Source organism: Balaenoptera ricei, chromosome 5 (genome assembly GCF_028023285.1).
Source record: "Balaenoptera ricei isolate mBalRic1 chromosome 5, mBalRic1.hap2, whole genome shotgun sequence".
NCBI classification, from domain to species: domain Eukaryota; kingdom Metazoa; phylum Chordata; class Mammalia; order Artiodactyla; family Balaenopteridae; genus Balaenoptera; species Balaenoptera ricei.
In genome coordinates this window covers 134,095,117-134,110,187 of record NC_082643.1, presented here as the reverse complement: position 1 = coordinate 134,110,187, position 15,071 = coordinate 134,095,117, and the positions used below count along the sequence as shown (strand labels likewise).

The window sequence follows — 15,071 nt, the reverse complement described above, 5'->3', positions numbered from 1 at the left end:
GATTTAGTTGCCTTCAAACAATAAGAGAAATTTAGGTACAAAAATTTTGATGTCATCAATTTCCCAAGAAAAATCTTAGGAGTAGTCACTATAATATTTCTCTCCACTCTGGGAGAGATTCTAAAATTTGTACTTTTCAGCACTCTATCAATCCTAATTATTATTATCTCAACACAGTTTTGATTTTTGCCAGTCCACCATTTCTTTTTTTTTTTTTTTAATTAATAGCTACCCTACTTATTTATTTATTTATTTATTTATTTATTTATTTATTTATTTATTTATTTTTAGCTGTGTTGGGTCTTCGTTTCGTGAGAGGGCTTTCTCTAGTTGCGGCAAGCGGGGGCCACTCTTCATCGCGGTGCGCGGGCCTCTCACTATCGCGGCCTCTCTTGTTGCGGAGCACAGGCTCCAGACGCGCAGGCTCAGTAGTTGTGGCTCACGGGCCCAGTTGCTCCGCGGCATGTGGGATCCTCCCAGACCAGTGCCCGAACCCGTGTCCCCAGCGCTAGAAGGCAGACTCCCAACCACTGCGCCACCAGGGAAGCCCTCCACCATTTCTTATAATCTTTATGGCCTTTTGGCCTACTTTCACTATACTCTACCATTTGAAGTGACAAAATCTCTTATCTTTTTCTGGACTTAAGGTCATACTCTGTTTTATAGAGTGAAGTATGTATAAATTCTTTAATTTAACTATCATTTTTGGCATGTCAGTCTTATGTTTAGCAAAAATACTTTCCAGATTCTGATCACTGTCAGGATAGTTTGTACTGATGTAGTTTGACATATTCTTTTTCCTGTTGTTTATAGATAATTAGTAAGTATTTTAGAGTGCTACTTCAGGCAATATTTTTTTTTTTTTTAATTTATTTATGGCTGTGTTGGGTCTTCATTTCTGTGCGAGGGCTTTCTCTAGTTGTGGCAAGCGGGGGCCACTCCTCATCGCGGTGCACGGGCCTCTCACTGTCGTGGCCTCTCTTGTTGTGGAGCACAGGCTCCAGACGCGCAGGCTCAGTAATTGTGGCTCACGAGCCCAGCCGCTACGCGGCATGTGGGATCTTCCCAGACCAGGGCTCGAACCCATGTCCCCTGCATTAGCAGGCAGACTCTCAACCACTGCACCACCAGGGAAGCCCTCAGGCAATATTTTTAACAATAACTATTTCTTTATTCTTTGTAAAAATTATTTCTTCCATCAGAAAAGGAAATGTAAATTAGTGTTTTGTGTTTATTTGTGTGTGTGCTATAAGGATTGGGAAATTCTGAATTCATTTATTTACACTCCCTATGTCTCTGTATTAATGTGATTTAGCTATTCACATTTAATTTGTTAACTTGTCAGTATTATATATTTGACCTCTAATGAGTTATTAGCCTCTTAGTATTTTAATTAGTAATAACATCAGCTCTGCCTTAATAAGTACATAAAGAACTTCATTTCACATAAAAACATATATTTTCTAATGAAATAAAACAAAAGGATATTAATGAAAAGAAAGCTCTATATTTGTATATCCTCTCATCTTAATTCATGGTGTTGTTTCTCTTCACCACTAGTGTCAAAACATTATAGTGACATCCCTGACATATCCATTGCCCCCTGAGGTCAACTGTGCACAAGGCTGATCTCACATCAGACACGGGAGAAGCTGCAGCAGAAAAGGTTTAAGATAAATATCTAAGAAAAACATAATTGATTGTTGCACTATAGGAAGAGTTTTTAAATCTTAAAAATAAAAATGTGTATAAGCGTATGGGTCTTAACACAAATTGAACATTATGCCTTCTCATTATGTTTAGTTTGTTTCATTAAACCTGCTAATGGCATATGTTAAAAATGAGGTTTCAGAATGCTATTCCATTTTGAATAATTTTTAAAGAGAGATTTAATAGCATTCTGGCTTGTTACCTGGCCAAAGAAACACCAGCCATGAGTACACTGTCAGGAAAAACAGCTGAAGTAGGGGAACCACTGGGGTGCAAACATGCTCCCATTAACCTCCCAGAGGGGAAATAAACCTAAGTCTGAAAAAGTGACAGAATTGTCAAGATAAAGCCATATCAGTGAAAAATTATGTAACTTAAGTCATAGTTGTTTTTGGTAGCTGGAATATGCAGGTAACCTACAAAAAATTAACCATGCCAAAGTATTTTATGTCACTCCAAATATTTTACTCATGTTCTACTTAGATCTGTAGGTAAAAAATATCTTCCCCACAATTTTATTGTGGCAAATAAATAGAAAAGTATATTAAAGGTGTTTTTTTGCAAAATGTAACATTCAAAAATATTATTTTTAATATTGTTTTAATTTGTACCAAACAACGTTTTTCTACACTTTATGTCTGCAACTTATAATTTCTTAATGATTGTAGTGGAGGTAAAAGCACTGAAATTTCATGAATTGTTAACTTGGTGCCAGACACTAAGGCAGGTACCATTTTTTGATAACATCTTCAGAAAAACTTTATATCACTGCTGTCTTAGCTCATTTTCCAAAGAAAGAAATCGAGGCTCACAGAGAGTATGCAAGCTGACAGGATAAAGTATGTAATAAGTGACTGGGTTGATATTTAAATTTCCACTTAGATCTAATGGGGATTATGGAGGTTATGGACTACTTATATAAATAGAAGTTATGACCACTTTTACAGAAGTGGTCAAATGGAAGTATTGACCATTTCTGTAAACTTCCGGCAAACGTGCTTATACCTATTATACGATTTCCAACGCTGCATTGAAAAATCTGTTATTTATTTTTCTTTGTTTTGGAAGTGTTATGAAAAGCCTCTATTGTCCAACATATAATTATTTAGTATATGATAACTTCATTATTAGTACAAAGGACAAACATTGCAGTAGGTCACGGAAGCCGAGGGAGTTTACAGAGAGGTTGGGGATGATGGCAAGGGGGTGGCTGGGAAGAGGACTTAAGTTCATCAGGCTGGTGGTTTTAAGAGTCATCATAAACATACACAAATGTTATTTAAGCAATATTTCAATTGCCTTCAATGGTCATGTGAATTTGGAATAACAAAGACTAAGAGGATAGTAATGCACTGTGTCCTTTCAATTGTCAGTGATTACAATTTTCGCAGACTGGTTCAGTTACCATGGTTTCCTTTTCTAGATATTGATTCTAAAAGTTCAAAATTATTTAAGTATAAATGACATATCCATTTACTGAATTCTCAAAAGTTCAAAAACCGTGTCATATACTATTTGCTTTATGTTTGGACCATAACTTGGTGGTATGATTTTTTTTTTTTGTCCTCCAGTGGAATTCCAGTTGACTTTCTTTTCCTTTGTTGAGAAAAGAAACATATGTTTTCTTCACCATATTATGAAAACCTTCCAGAATTTGACTTTAGTATGTCTAGTCAATGCAATTTATTTTATTGTACATTTAGAAAAATAGAATTCTCTGTCCATTATATTCTTGTTCTAATTTGGAAAGATTACTTTAAGGATTGTTTCAAAGCTATCATCCTGGGATTTCATTTCATTGTGTTCCAGTTCAGGTGCTCTATCTTTTGTGATCCACATATTCTGTTTTCCAGTTTTCTTGCTTTATGAAAAGCATCCTATAGAAGTTCATTACTTAAGCCTTACACGTCTGAAGATACCTTGATTTGTTCTCATTTATTTGACTGTTATTTTGACTGGGTATTGACTTTTAAGTTTAAAATAATTTTCTTTTAGATCTTTAGTTCATTTTTTCCCCTAATGTTTGGTTTGTCTGATATCAGGTCTGATGCCACTCCAATACTTATTTATTTTGTGATATATATATATTTTTCCCATCTCTGAGAGATGTGAGGATTTTCTTAGTTGCAGGTATTCAGAAATTTCAACAATATGTAGAAAATACTAGTGGTGTTTAATTCATCCTGATAGATACCAGCCTGTCTTTTGTTATAAAGGTTCAAGTCTTTCTGTAAGTTGGAAAATATTCCTTCATTGTTTGTTTATTTTTCTAGTCTGCATTTTATCATTTCTTTCTTTATGGAACTCCTTTTAGCTATATATCAGATATTATAGCTTGTTCTCTATTTTATATATTTTCTGATGTGCCATCTGCTTTCCATTTTGCTCAGCATTCTTGGAGATATACATAATCTCTCAGGCTTTCTCCTGCTATTTTTACTACTATTTATTCTTTTTCAATTGTTATATATTTATGAAACATTATGACTTATTATTCAACTGATAAATAAGATTCAAAATGAACTCTTGAAATACCTCATTATGGGAAACAAAAATAATTTTCTTCCAAGTGTACCTATAAATGTCTTTGCAAATTTTAGATTAGATTTCACAGATGATCAACAGTATAATCTATTTTTAAATGTTGTTCAATATTTCAGAAATAATTTATATATTAGAATTTTCGTACCACACTACAAAGAAAAATTGTATGTGAGATTTGCCAATGAAGAAGGAATCTTGTGGCAAAAGTATTTCAGAAATGTTATATCATTTCATACCCTTTATAGATATTCACAGTTGAGATTATAATATAAAATGTGAAAAGTATTTCAGCAAAGAATCCATTTGTTGTGGTTAAATATTTTGCAAAAATTATTTGATGCTGGGTTATTTTTCAATACTTAATATTTTTGATCTACTGGATAGAACAGTTTGAATAATGTTCCTCCAAAATAAAAGTTGTAAAAGGGAATACAAAACCAAGTAAAATTGTTTTGCACACATGTATGTGATATTGTAAAAGGGAATAATAAAATAGAAGCATTTTGGAATAAAAGGGTTTATTTTTTAAAGTGTTTGTTAAGCTTCATCATACTTTCTAGAAGCATTTAGAAAAGTAATTTTACCCCATGTTTTAAGAGTTAAAACTTTGTTTCCTTTCTTGGTAATAGGATATATTTAACATATCTCAGAATAAGCAATAAGATATGACCTTGTTTGACAGAGATATTAAATATTGAGTCACTTGGTCTCACTGAAGACAGTGAAAGAGAGCTCAGGTCTGTAATTCTCAGAAAGACAAGCATAGGTGTGACTTATGAGACAGAGTTAAGGATGAAGGGAAGCCATCTCTTTTGAAAGAGTTGGTTTTGTAAGTTCAAATATATGTATATTTATGCTAGCTATCAGCAAGCATAGTGTGTAGCATTCAGTCTTCTTCATGAAATAGCGTACCACAGTCATTCACTATCAATAGGCAATAATCTGTTTAGAATCAAAGATATGATCAAGTTTAGTCATACGTGTTGAGTTTTGAATAATGCAAACAAGTTACCCTAATTGCCTCATAAATTCTTTCAGTGAACATGCAACAAAGTAATCAGAGTAATGTGAATTTGCATATTTGAAGACCGTATTTGCCCTTCAGAAAAAAATGTATGTTAGCATGTTGGATTGTACATTTTTACCTAATTTCTTCTGATGGGATTTTGAATTTTATGTAAGTGTTTGCACCTGTATATTTTATGAGCTAAATGTAGACTGGTAGTTTATAAAGCTAAAGTTGATGCAGTTGTTTATTATTATTATTGCCAAATTTACGTCTTTGTTTATAAATCTGATTGTATATGACATTAGCTCAACAATTCAAATGATTTTTACTCTTTTACATATGTTGTGAAAAAAACAAAAGCAAAATATTTGAAATATTTATTTTTATTATTTGTTATTCACATTTCAATTGAAAGCATCAGTGTACAGAAGAAAAAAGCATCATAGGATATAAGTATAACACTTTTGCCTCTGGGTTTTTTATCCACTCACCTCCTTCCTTAATACAGTATTTAATTTTCTCAAGCCACTCTTCTCTCTCTTTCTCTTTCTAATAGCTCTGAATTTTCTGAATTTGGGACACGTACAGTTGATGACATCTAATAATTGTTTTTGCTGGGCAACCATTATGAAATACTTGAAATTGCCTGCACATATATGAAATTAGTCATAATATTTTCATACTTTTTTCACTTCAGGTAACTTACATGCAATTTTTATGACATAATTTTAGATTTAATTGCTCTTTAAATGTCTTATGGACGATGACTGGGCATTCAAACAAATAATTAATTAGGTACACATAAAGTTATGGGAAAAAGTAGCACAATATAATTTGATATATTAGTGAAGAAAATACATGCCCATGGATAATGAGTACAATTCCATATTTACTTGCAAAAGAACAGCGTGGTTTATAGGACTTAAAAAGGAATATACCAAGAAGTAGTTGAAAGCATTGTCTGTTTTGTTACTGACATATCTCTAAAGGGATTGGACAGAACATACCAGGCAATAAAATCGAAGGCAAAAAGATTGACAAATTCCCTGAAAACTTTTGTAAGAAATTTTTAAAGCAACATTAGGCTGGTGTGAGATATCTTGAGAGTGTATCGTTAGGCACTGTGTCATTGCTTAACTGGCAGTAGTATCATTGTATGTGTGTGTGATCTTATATGCAAGAGAGATGCATTTTTCAGTTGAAGTTGTCTTAGAGTTGATCAAGTGTGGTAGTCATTATGCATTGCATTTCTAAGAGCCTCCATTTATTGCTTCCATCTTGTGAATATTTGTGGTATATACATTTGTAAATCCAACATTGTTTCAATATTTTCTCTTTAATGTCTACTTAACTTTGTCCCTCACATCATGAATTACTTCAAGTGAAATACCATGTCTAGTCATACTTTGTAAAGAAAATAATTTTAACCATGTACATAGGCATAAAAGAATTAGGTTATATATAATAGAAATTTAATATCTAATGTTTTGACTTTGTTAGCCTAACATTTGTTAAGTAGAGCCCCCTCATTCCCCCCCCCACCCCAGGTGTCAGATGGTGAGCCACGTTTAACACAAGAACACAAGGCAATGGAGATAGAGAAGCTTGTTACTCACATCTCCTGGAGGAAGTACACTGGCGAAGTCAGGGCAAGACTCAGGCAGAGAGAGTGACAGGGGCACATGCCTTTATTAGGGTCTGAGGGTGGAATGCTTTGAGGTTCCCAGGCTGAGGTTGGATTGGTTAATTCAAACAAAAAGGACTGGTGTTTAGTAAGCTTGGTGGGGGGGCAGGCATTAATCTGAGGGGTGCACAAAGAGAAGGTCCTGGGCCTTGGGGGGAGAATGCTTATCACAAGGGCAGTGGAGAGATAGTTTAAGGGACCCCCACAAGCAGTTTGGCCACACAAAATGGATGACAAGGCCACAATATTATGGAGTAGTTTAGCTGCATTCTCAACATCTCTCTTCTATTTTATTTGCAGAAATGTAAGCTTGAAAAAGAGCTATATATTGAAATTTTTTTTACATGTCTAAATCGTAGCAGTCAGTTCAATTTAATAACCAATGAACATGGCCTAGTTTTTAAACAGATATAAAAAGTTTTCATTTTTGTATCTTTTTATCATTTGAAAATAATTTTTATCAGTATTAAATTGAGCAAGCCACCAGCAATGACTAGGGGAAAGGAATAACAGCAGTAAAAGGAGAGGACGCTCAGGCAATTTTTAGAAAAACATAATAAATGATAGATCCAATAATGTATAGAGAAAACTGTGATTTTTTGAGTTTATGAAATACTTATCATATTTAATTAAAGTGTAAAAATAGTTGTCACTGTTTATAGACCCCTGTCTCAGATATTTAACAAATATAGGAATTGAATAATAAATGCATTTTCTGTTGGGTAACTGAAATAATGGCTTGATTTAGGCTGAGAATGCTTGGGTCTTAGCTTTTTTCAGTCATATTTCATTTTACCTTTCCTACTACCCTGAGATCTCAACTCTACTGTTGAAAAAATAAGTAAAACACTGCTGACCACACAAATCTATTGTCAAGATCAAAATAGGGCACATATGCAAAGGGGTTTTGTGAACTATACCAAATGACAAGAGAGAAGTGGACCTGTGACAACAATGAAGATAGTAATACAGTTGCTGTTGCTGCCACCAGGCTGAATCGTGTATTGCCGGCATTACTCATTAGTACATTCATTCATTTAATACATATATGTTGATCTCTTGGTATTGTGCTAAGTACTGGTTACATTATGTTGAACAAAGGAGACACAATCTTTGCTTTCATGGTGCTGAACCTTTAAGATGATGGCAATGGCTAAATGGGAGGAGGGAGATGGTATCAGAAGGCATAAAACAGATCAACCTTAGAACTCCAGGTGAAGTATGGCAGGAAGGGGAAGCGTATGTGGAATGCTCTGAAATGGGACTGAATGAGGGCAGTGTGGCTGGAGGATAAGGAGGAAGAATAAGCAGGCAAGGTTCAGATATACTTAAGGGCTAGCCTAAGCAGTTAGGATTTTTATCCATTGGACAGTAGAAAGCTACTGAAGGATTTTAAGCAGAAGATTCATATTATGTAATTTGCATTTAAAAAAATAATTCACATGACTTACTGATTTTAAATAGGATGTTTGTCACTACCAGTCTGAACTGGATTTTTCCAATACAGAATAAAAAAGTTTTGGTGTCAGTAAAGGGCAATTGAAAAGAACAGCTGTGCCAATGAAGTAAGGATTTAAATGGAAAACAAAACAAACAAAACAAAAACAAAAATGACAACCAAAGCTTATTTTAAAAATGTGTCCAATTCTATAAATGGAACATATCTATATGCCTTGCCCTAATTTTAAATGACAATGAGTATATCTAGTGGACAAGATTAGGAAAAACAATTAGAACTCCTTTCTTCCTTATTTTAATATATGTATATTTATTTATTCTTATTTATCACAAATAAGTTTAAATTTTATTGCCTTCTCTTTTTAAATGACTAAGTTCAACTGTCATGTTATAATATCCTAAAGATGCCTCAGACTGTGTTTTATGGGGTGATTTATAAAAGGCCCAGGGCTATCTCAGGCTTTTGAAAATATTCTGAAATGTTTATTAATGGCCTCATAAACTATGCTCATCCTGTTTTGCTGATGAATACTTGGCAGTTGGAAAAAAGGCACCCAGTTCATTACCACATGAGATCACAAGATATTCTGTAAGGATATACCTTACTAATTTCTGATATATATAAAACTATGAGTTTTTAAATTATCAGCAAAGATTAATGTACAAAGAGTGCACTAAAAATCACTTCAGTCTGGGACTGAGAAGCCATTATTTTCATATCCACAGGTTAAGATAATTGTTAAAGGCAATCAGTGGCTATTTTCAAATACATTTTCAGCATTTGTTTATTTAGAAAGTGAAAAGCAAATTTCTATAACCATCCTCTTCTTTCAATAAACTGAAAAGCTGTTTCTTTAAATTTTGCTCAAAATAAGTCTATAGATATGTATAAATAGAAATAATACTTTGATACTTTATTTTTGCCCTATTGTTGGTTGCCTGGATAGCTACATCACAGATAGGCAATTAATTAAGCAAAATAAATAATTTAGTTCATTTTCAATATTTTCAGTGGGTAGGCAATGTACTGTGGATGCAACATTAAGCAAAATTATAGTGGGTTCCTCCCATATCACTGTCAGGTCTGTACCAAACGGAGCAGCAGCTTTGGAGAAGAGTTTTGAAAAGCTTTTCAATTAACTATAAAGTACTACCCAAATTATAGATATAATTCAAATCTCAGGAGACTCAGAAACACCATAAAAATAGTGATATGTTAATTAGAGTTCTTATAAGTGGTTTCTATTTTCAGTGACTAACTTCTACTTTGCGGATTTTGGACATACATAGTAAAATAGGGGAGAATGTAGGAGAAACAGTAAATAACCAATATTGCTTTATCTTGGATAGCTAATATCTATCCAATTATCATAATACATATTCTAAATTTAGCATTATCATAATTAAAATATATTCTAAATTTTCTGAGCAAACACTTCCAAGAATCCTACCATGTATTTGCAAATTATTAGTCTATCTATTAGTATACTGGAATTGTTTTTTAAATATTCAGCATGTAATACCTCAAACTATTAGCTTGAAAATTAAACTTATTCATAATGCTTATAAGCACAGGCTTTTAGTACTTAACAAAAAGTTAAGAAACCTGTAAAGTTTCCAAATTGGAAAAACATAAATGGTTCAAGAGTCCTTTTGTCCATTTAGACATCTAAAATTCATGAAGCAGACACAACTAGCTCAGATTTTTAAAAAAATCTAATCTCTTCAATTACATCTAGTTTTGCTCATTAAAGTAATCTAGAAATCATTTTACTTGTCTACCTAAAGATCAAGGGACATAATTATGAAAGGAACCTTCACTTTATTTCTATTGGAAAAGAATGTCTTAAATTAGATGAAATAGATATCTTTTTCAAGTAAAGTATAATAAGAAAAATAGTATGTTATGCATGACAAAAACCCCCAAAATTTAAAATTTAAAGACTAAAAGATAAATAAAACTGGATAATTGAGCCAAAAATAAAGGACCAGAGACTATTTCATGGCTGTTTCCCCAGTGAAGAAAATTAGTGCTCCGAAGATGTAACTGAGTACAATAATTTCTTGTCAGGCTATCAGAAATATCTTTTCAAAGCGTTTTATTTTGTGTCTACACTGAGGCTCTTCCGTTCATATTTGACCCTTTCCTCTTATTTACTCTTCCCTTTTTCTCCCTTTGTGCAATGCACTTTAGAGAATGTGTGTGTTAACTCAAATTGATTGACTTGGTGAAACTGTACTGGGCCATATTTTATGGATTTTGTTTGTTTTTTAATATTATTGAAGTATAGTTGATTTACAATGTGTTAATTTCTGCTATATTAGCAAAATGATTCAGTTATAAATATATATACATTTTTCATATTCTTTTCCATTTTGGTTTATCACAGGATATTGAATATAATTTCCTGTGTTATACAGGAGGACCTTGTTGTTTATCCATTGATACAATAGTTTGCATCTGCTAACCCCAAATTCCCACTCATACCCTCCCCCAGCCCACCTCCCCCTTGGCAACCACAAGTCTGTTCTCTATGTCTGTGAGTCTGTTTCTGTTTCATAGATAAGTTCATTTGTGTCATATTTTAGACTCCACATATAAGTGATATCATATGGTATTTGTCTTTCACTTTCTGACTTACTTCACTTAGTATGATAATCTCTAGATCCATCCATGTTGCTGGAAATGGCATTATTTCATTCTTTTTATGGCTGAGTAATATTCCATTGTATATATACCAGGTCTTTTTTATGCAGTCATCTGTCAATGGGCATTTAGGTTGTTTCCATGTCTTGGCTATTGTAAATAGTTGGGTCATATTTTATGGAAGGTAGTGGAATGACTGATCTAGGAAAGATATACAGAAATCCCTACAGGGGAAGGAGACTGGTGCAAGGAAAACACTGAAAGCAATATTGATGGAGAACAGAAGGAGGGAGTAACAAGATGAAGTGGGGACTATCGGCTAGGGCCAGAACATGCAGGGCCTGGACACTACTCTATGAGCAATGAACAATGCCTTTTAAGTATAGCATTTAGGGTGACAGGATCAAAATTGTGATTTATAAGGTCTCGTTCTTGGGGAAACATATCTTTTGGAGACCATGAAGCTATCCTTGGAAAAGGAGGCAATAGTAGAAATTAGAAGCATAGAGGGCTATTTCTGAAGACTCATAAAGAGATATCAATGATTTGAATGGGGAGATAGAGAGAAGTTGGTATATTTTAGGCATATTGGACGTTATAACACCAGGATTTTTCAATGGGACAGAGCTTGTTGCAAAGGAGGCTATGATTCTAAGCTTTCTGACAGTGGCCCTCCGTGGATAGTAATAACTATGAGGACTCTAAAATTTGTGTTTCCAAGTCAAAGCACCGTTCATAACTTCCAACTCCTGTATGTAACGGGTTACTCAACATCTGTAGTTAGCTGTCTCACAGTTATCTTGACTTCATTTAATATATACTGAACTTGTGGCCTTTAACCCATTATTATCCCCCCCCTCTTTTTTGGTGAGGATTAAATGATATTTATTTATTTTGTACTTAACATAGAGTGAATATGCCTTCCCCTTGATTTACTATGACCAAGTACAGTTGTCTCTCTGTATCCCTGGGGATTTGTTCCAGGAGCTCGCTCAGATACCAAAATTCAAGGATGCTCAAGTCTCTTATATAGAATGTCGTAGTATTTGCATATAACCCACACACATCATCCTGTATACTTTTTTAAAATTTAAAGTATAGTTTATGTACAATAGTATACGTTACAGATGTACAATACAGTGATCCACAGTTTTTAAAGATTATATTTATTGCTCTTACAAAATATTGGCTACATTCCCTTCATTGTACAATATATCCTTGTAGCTAATTTTATACACAGTAGTTTGCACCTTTTAATCCCCTACCTCTATCTTGTCCCTCTCAGCTTCCCTCTCCCCGCAGACTCACAGATATAGAGAACAAACCACTAGTTTGTTCTCTATATCTGAGTCTGCTTTTTTGTTATATTCACTAGTTTGTTTTATTTCTTAGATTCCACATATAAATGATAGCATACCTATATATAAGAACAGAAACCATAAAACTCCTAGAGGAAAACATAGGCAGAACACTCTTCGACATAAAACAATATTATTTCCTTCTTAGTGATCCCTGTTTTAGTACAATATTCCCTCTCCAAACTGCACCTATCTTGACTGCCTTCACTTATATGAGAATTGGGAGAAGATCAAATTCTTTTTTTTTTCTTTTTGCTATTAAAATCCTCAAGGAGGCCGGAGCCGAGCCTCTGCAGCTGCCGCCGCGGCCCCGCTGCCCGCCGCGGGCGCCCACCAAGCACTTTGCAGGCTCGCTTCCACCCAGCGGCCCAGTCCGCGCGGCGGGGCCCGGGCTCAGGGCGGCCGCGTCCGGGGACAGGCCATGCAGTGAAGGCCCCCGACCCCGTCCACCTTTGCCTGGAGCCGCGGGCAGCAGCCCAGCACGTCCAGCCGGCCCCGGGGCAGGAGCGGCGCTGGGGGCGGGGGAGGGTGGCCCAGCCCGGGGACCGGGAGCCGGGCTCCGAGCTGAAGGCGGGGGAAGCGACGCCGAAGTTTTCCTGGAACTCATATCGGGCGCTGCGGCAGCACTGTTGCTGTTGCTGCCGCCGCCGCCGCTGCTTCGTTGCACATTCACGTGGAAAATTTTCAGGAGTCAGCAGAAACATTGTGTCCAAGAAAGACTGAGTCGCAGTAACCACCAAACCCTGGAGGAGACTCTCCCTGGAAAACTTCCCTTCGGTTTATTTACTTGAAAAGGCTCCAGGCTTCGGCTTGGAAAATTCAACCGCCAAAATTGAGCCGAGCAGCTGGAGCGGCAGTGAGAGCCCTGCCGAAAACATGGAAAGGATGAGTGACTCTGCAGGTAAGCCCATTGACAATGATGCAGAAGGGGTCTGGAGCCCCGACATCGAGCAGAGCTTTCAGGAAGCCTTGGCTATCTATCCACCATGTGGGAGGAGGAAAATCATCTTATCAGATGAAGGCAAGATGTATGATAGGAATGAATTGATAGCCAGATACATCAGACTCAGGACCGGGAAGACGAGGACCAGAAAACAGGTGTCTAGTCATATATACGTCTTAGCAAGAAAGAAAGTTTGAGAAATTCAAGCTGCCGTTAAGGTGTCTAGTCACATTCAGGTTCTTGCGAGAAGGAAATCTTGTGATTTTCATTCTAAGCTAAAGGATCAGACTGCAAAGGATAAGGCCCTGCAGCACGTGGCCGCCATGTCGTCAGCCCAGATCGAATCAGCCACTGCCATTCACAGCCAGCTGGGGCTGCCAGGGTTCCCACGGCCCACCTTCCCAGGGGCGCCGGGGTTCTGGCCGGGAATGATACAGACAGGACAGCCTGGATCCTCACAAGACGTCAAGCCCTTCGTGCAGCAGGCCTACCCCATCCAGCCAGCGGTCACAGCCCCCATTCCAGGGTTTGAACCTGCGTCAGCCCCAGCTCCCTCGGTCCCGGCCTGGCAGGGCCGCTCCATTGGCACAACCAAACTCCGCCTGGTGGAGTTCTCAGCTTTCCTCGAACGGCGGCGAGACCCAGACTGGTACAACAAACACCTCTTCGTGCACACTGGGCATGCCAACCATTATTACAGTGACCCATTGCTCGAATCAGTGGACATTCGTCAGATTTATGACGAATTTCCTGAAAAGAAAGCTGGCTTAAAGGAATTGTTTGGAAAAGGCCCTCAAAATGCCTTCTTCCTCATAAAATTCTGGGCTGATTTAAACTGCAGTATTCAAGATGATGTCGGGGCTTTTTATGGCGTGACCAGTCAGTATGAGAGTTCTGAGAATATGACAGTCACCTGTTCCACCAAAGTTTGCTCCTTTGGGAAGCAAGCAGTAGAAAAAGTAGAGACGGAATATGCAAGGTTTGAGAATGGCCGATTGGTATACTGAATAAACCGGTCCCCGGCGTGTGAATATATGATCAATTTCATTCACAAGCTCAAACACTTACCAGAGAAATATATGATGAACAGTGTTTTGGAAAACTTCACAGTTTTATTGGTGGTAACAAACAGGGATACACAAGAAACTCTCCTGTGCATGGCCTGTGTATTTGAAGTTTCAAATAGTGAACATGGAGCACAGCATCATATTTACAGGCTTGTAAAGGACTAACCATGGTTATTTATAAATATAGATATCTGTATATATACACACACACATATGTGCGCGCACACACACTCTCTCCATGATCGAACGACTGACTGTAAGCCTCACCACGCAAGGGTGCTGCCCTGGCCCTGAGGTCACCCCAACTTTTCTAAATCCTGTTTGAGTGAAGTCATTTTTTCATGTGTTCATACTCATTGTAGCTGTGAAGTTCTGGTACCGTTGTAAAAAGAGAAATCGAGTTGTTTCTGTGTGTTATTCAGATCCACAGCCCACAGTTCCTCAGAAAGTTGAACCTTGAGAACCCAAGTCTCTGTTTGCAGAGACCTGTTTCTCGTTGTGGTAGAAAAAAAAATTAAGACAGAGCATTTACCATTGGACATTTACAGCCTTTATACAAATGTATTTAGTGTTTTTTTTTTTAACATAAAATTCTTGTTTTAAGATACAAGTAAAATTAATCTTTAGATATAGATGTAAATTAGTGCACAA

The 15,071-nt window shown here is 36.3% G+C and overlaps 1 protein-coding gene across 1 annotated transcript; it reads left to right on the top strand.

The window, feature by feature from the left end:
* The first annotated feature begins 13,144 nt into the window (after positions 1-13,144).
* Positions 13,145-14,617, top strand: LOC132366669 (transcriptional enhancer factor TEF-1-like). The gene is given in 1 exon segment (XM_059924270.1): positions 13,145-14,617. A coding segment is annotated over 1 exon segment (1,299 nt). The 5' UTR covers positions 13,145-13,286; the 3' UTR covers positions 14,586-14,617.
* The last annotated feature ends 454 nt before the right edge of the window (positions 14,618-15,071 follow it).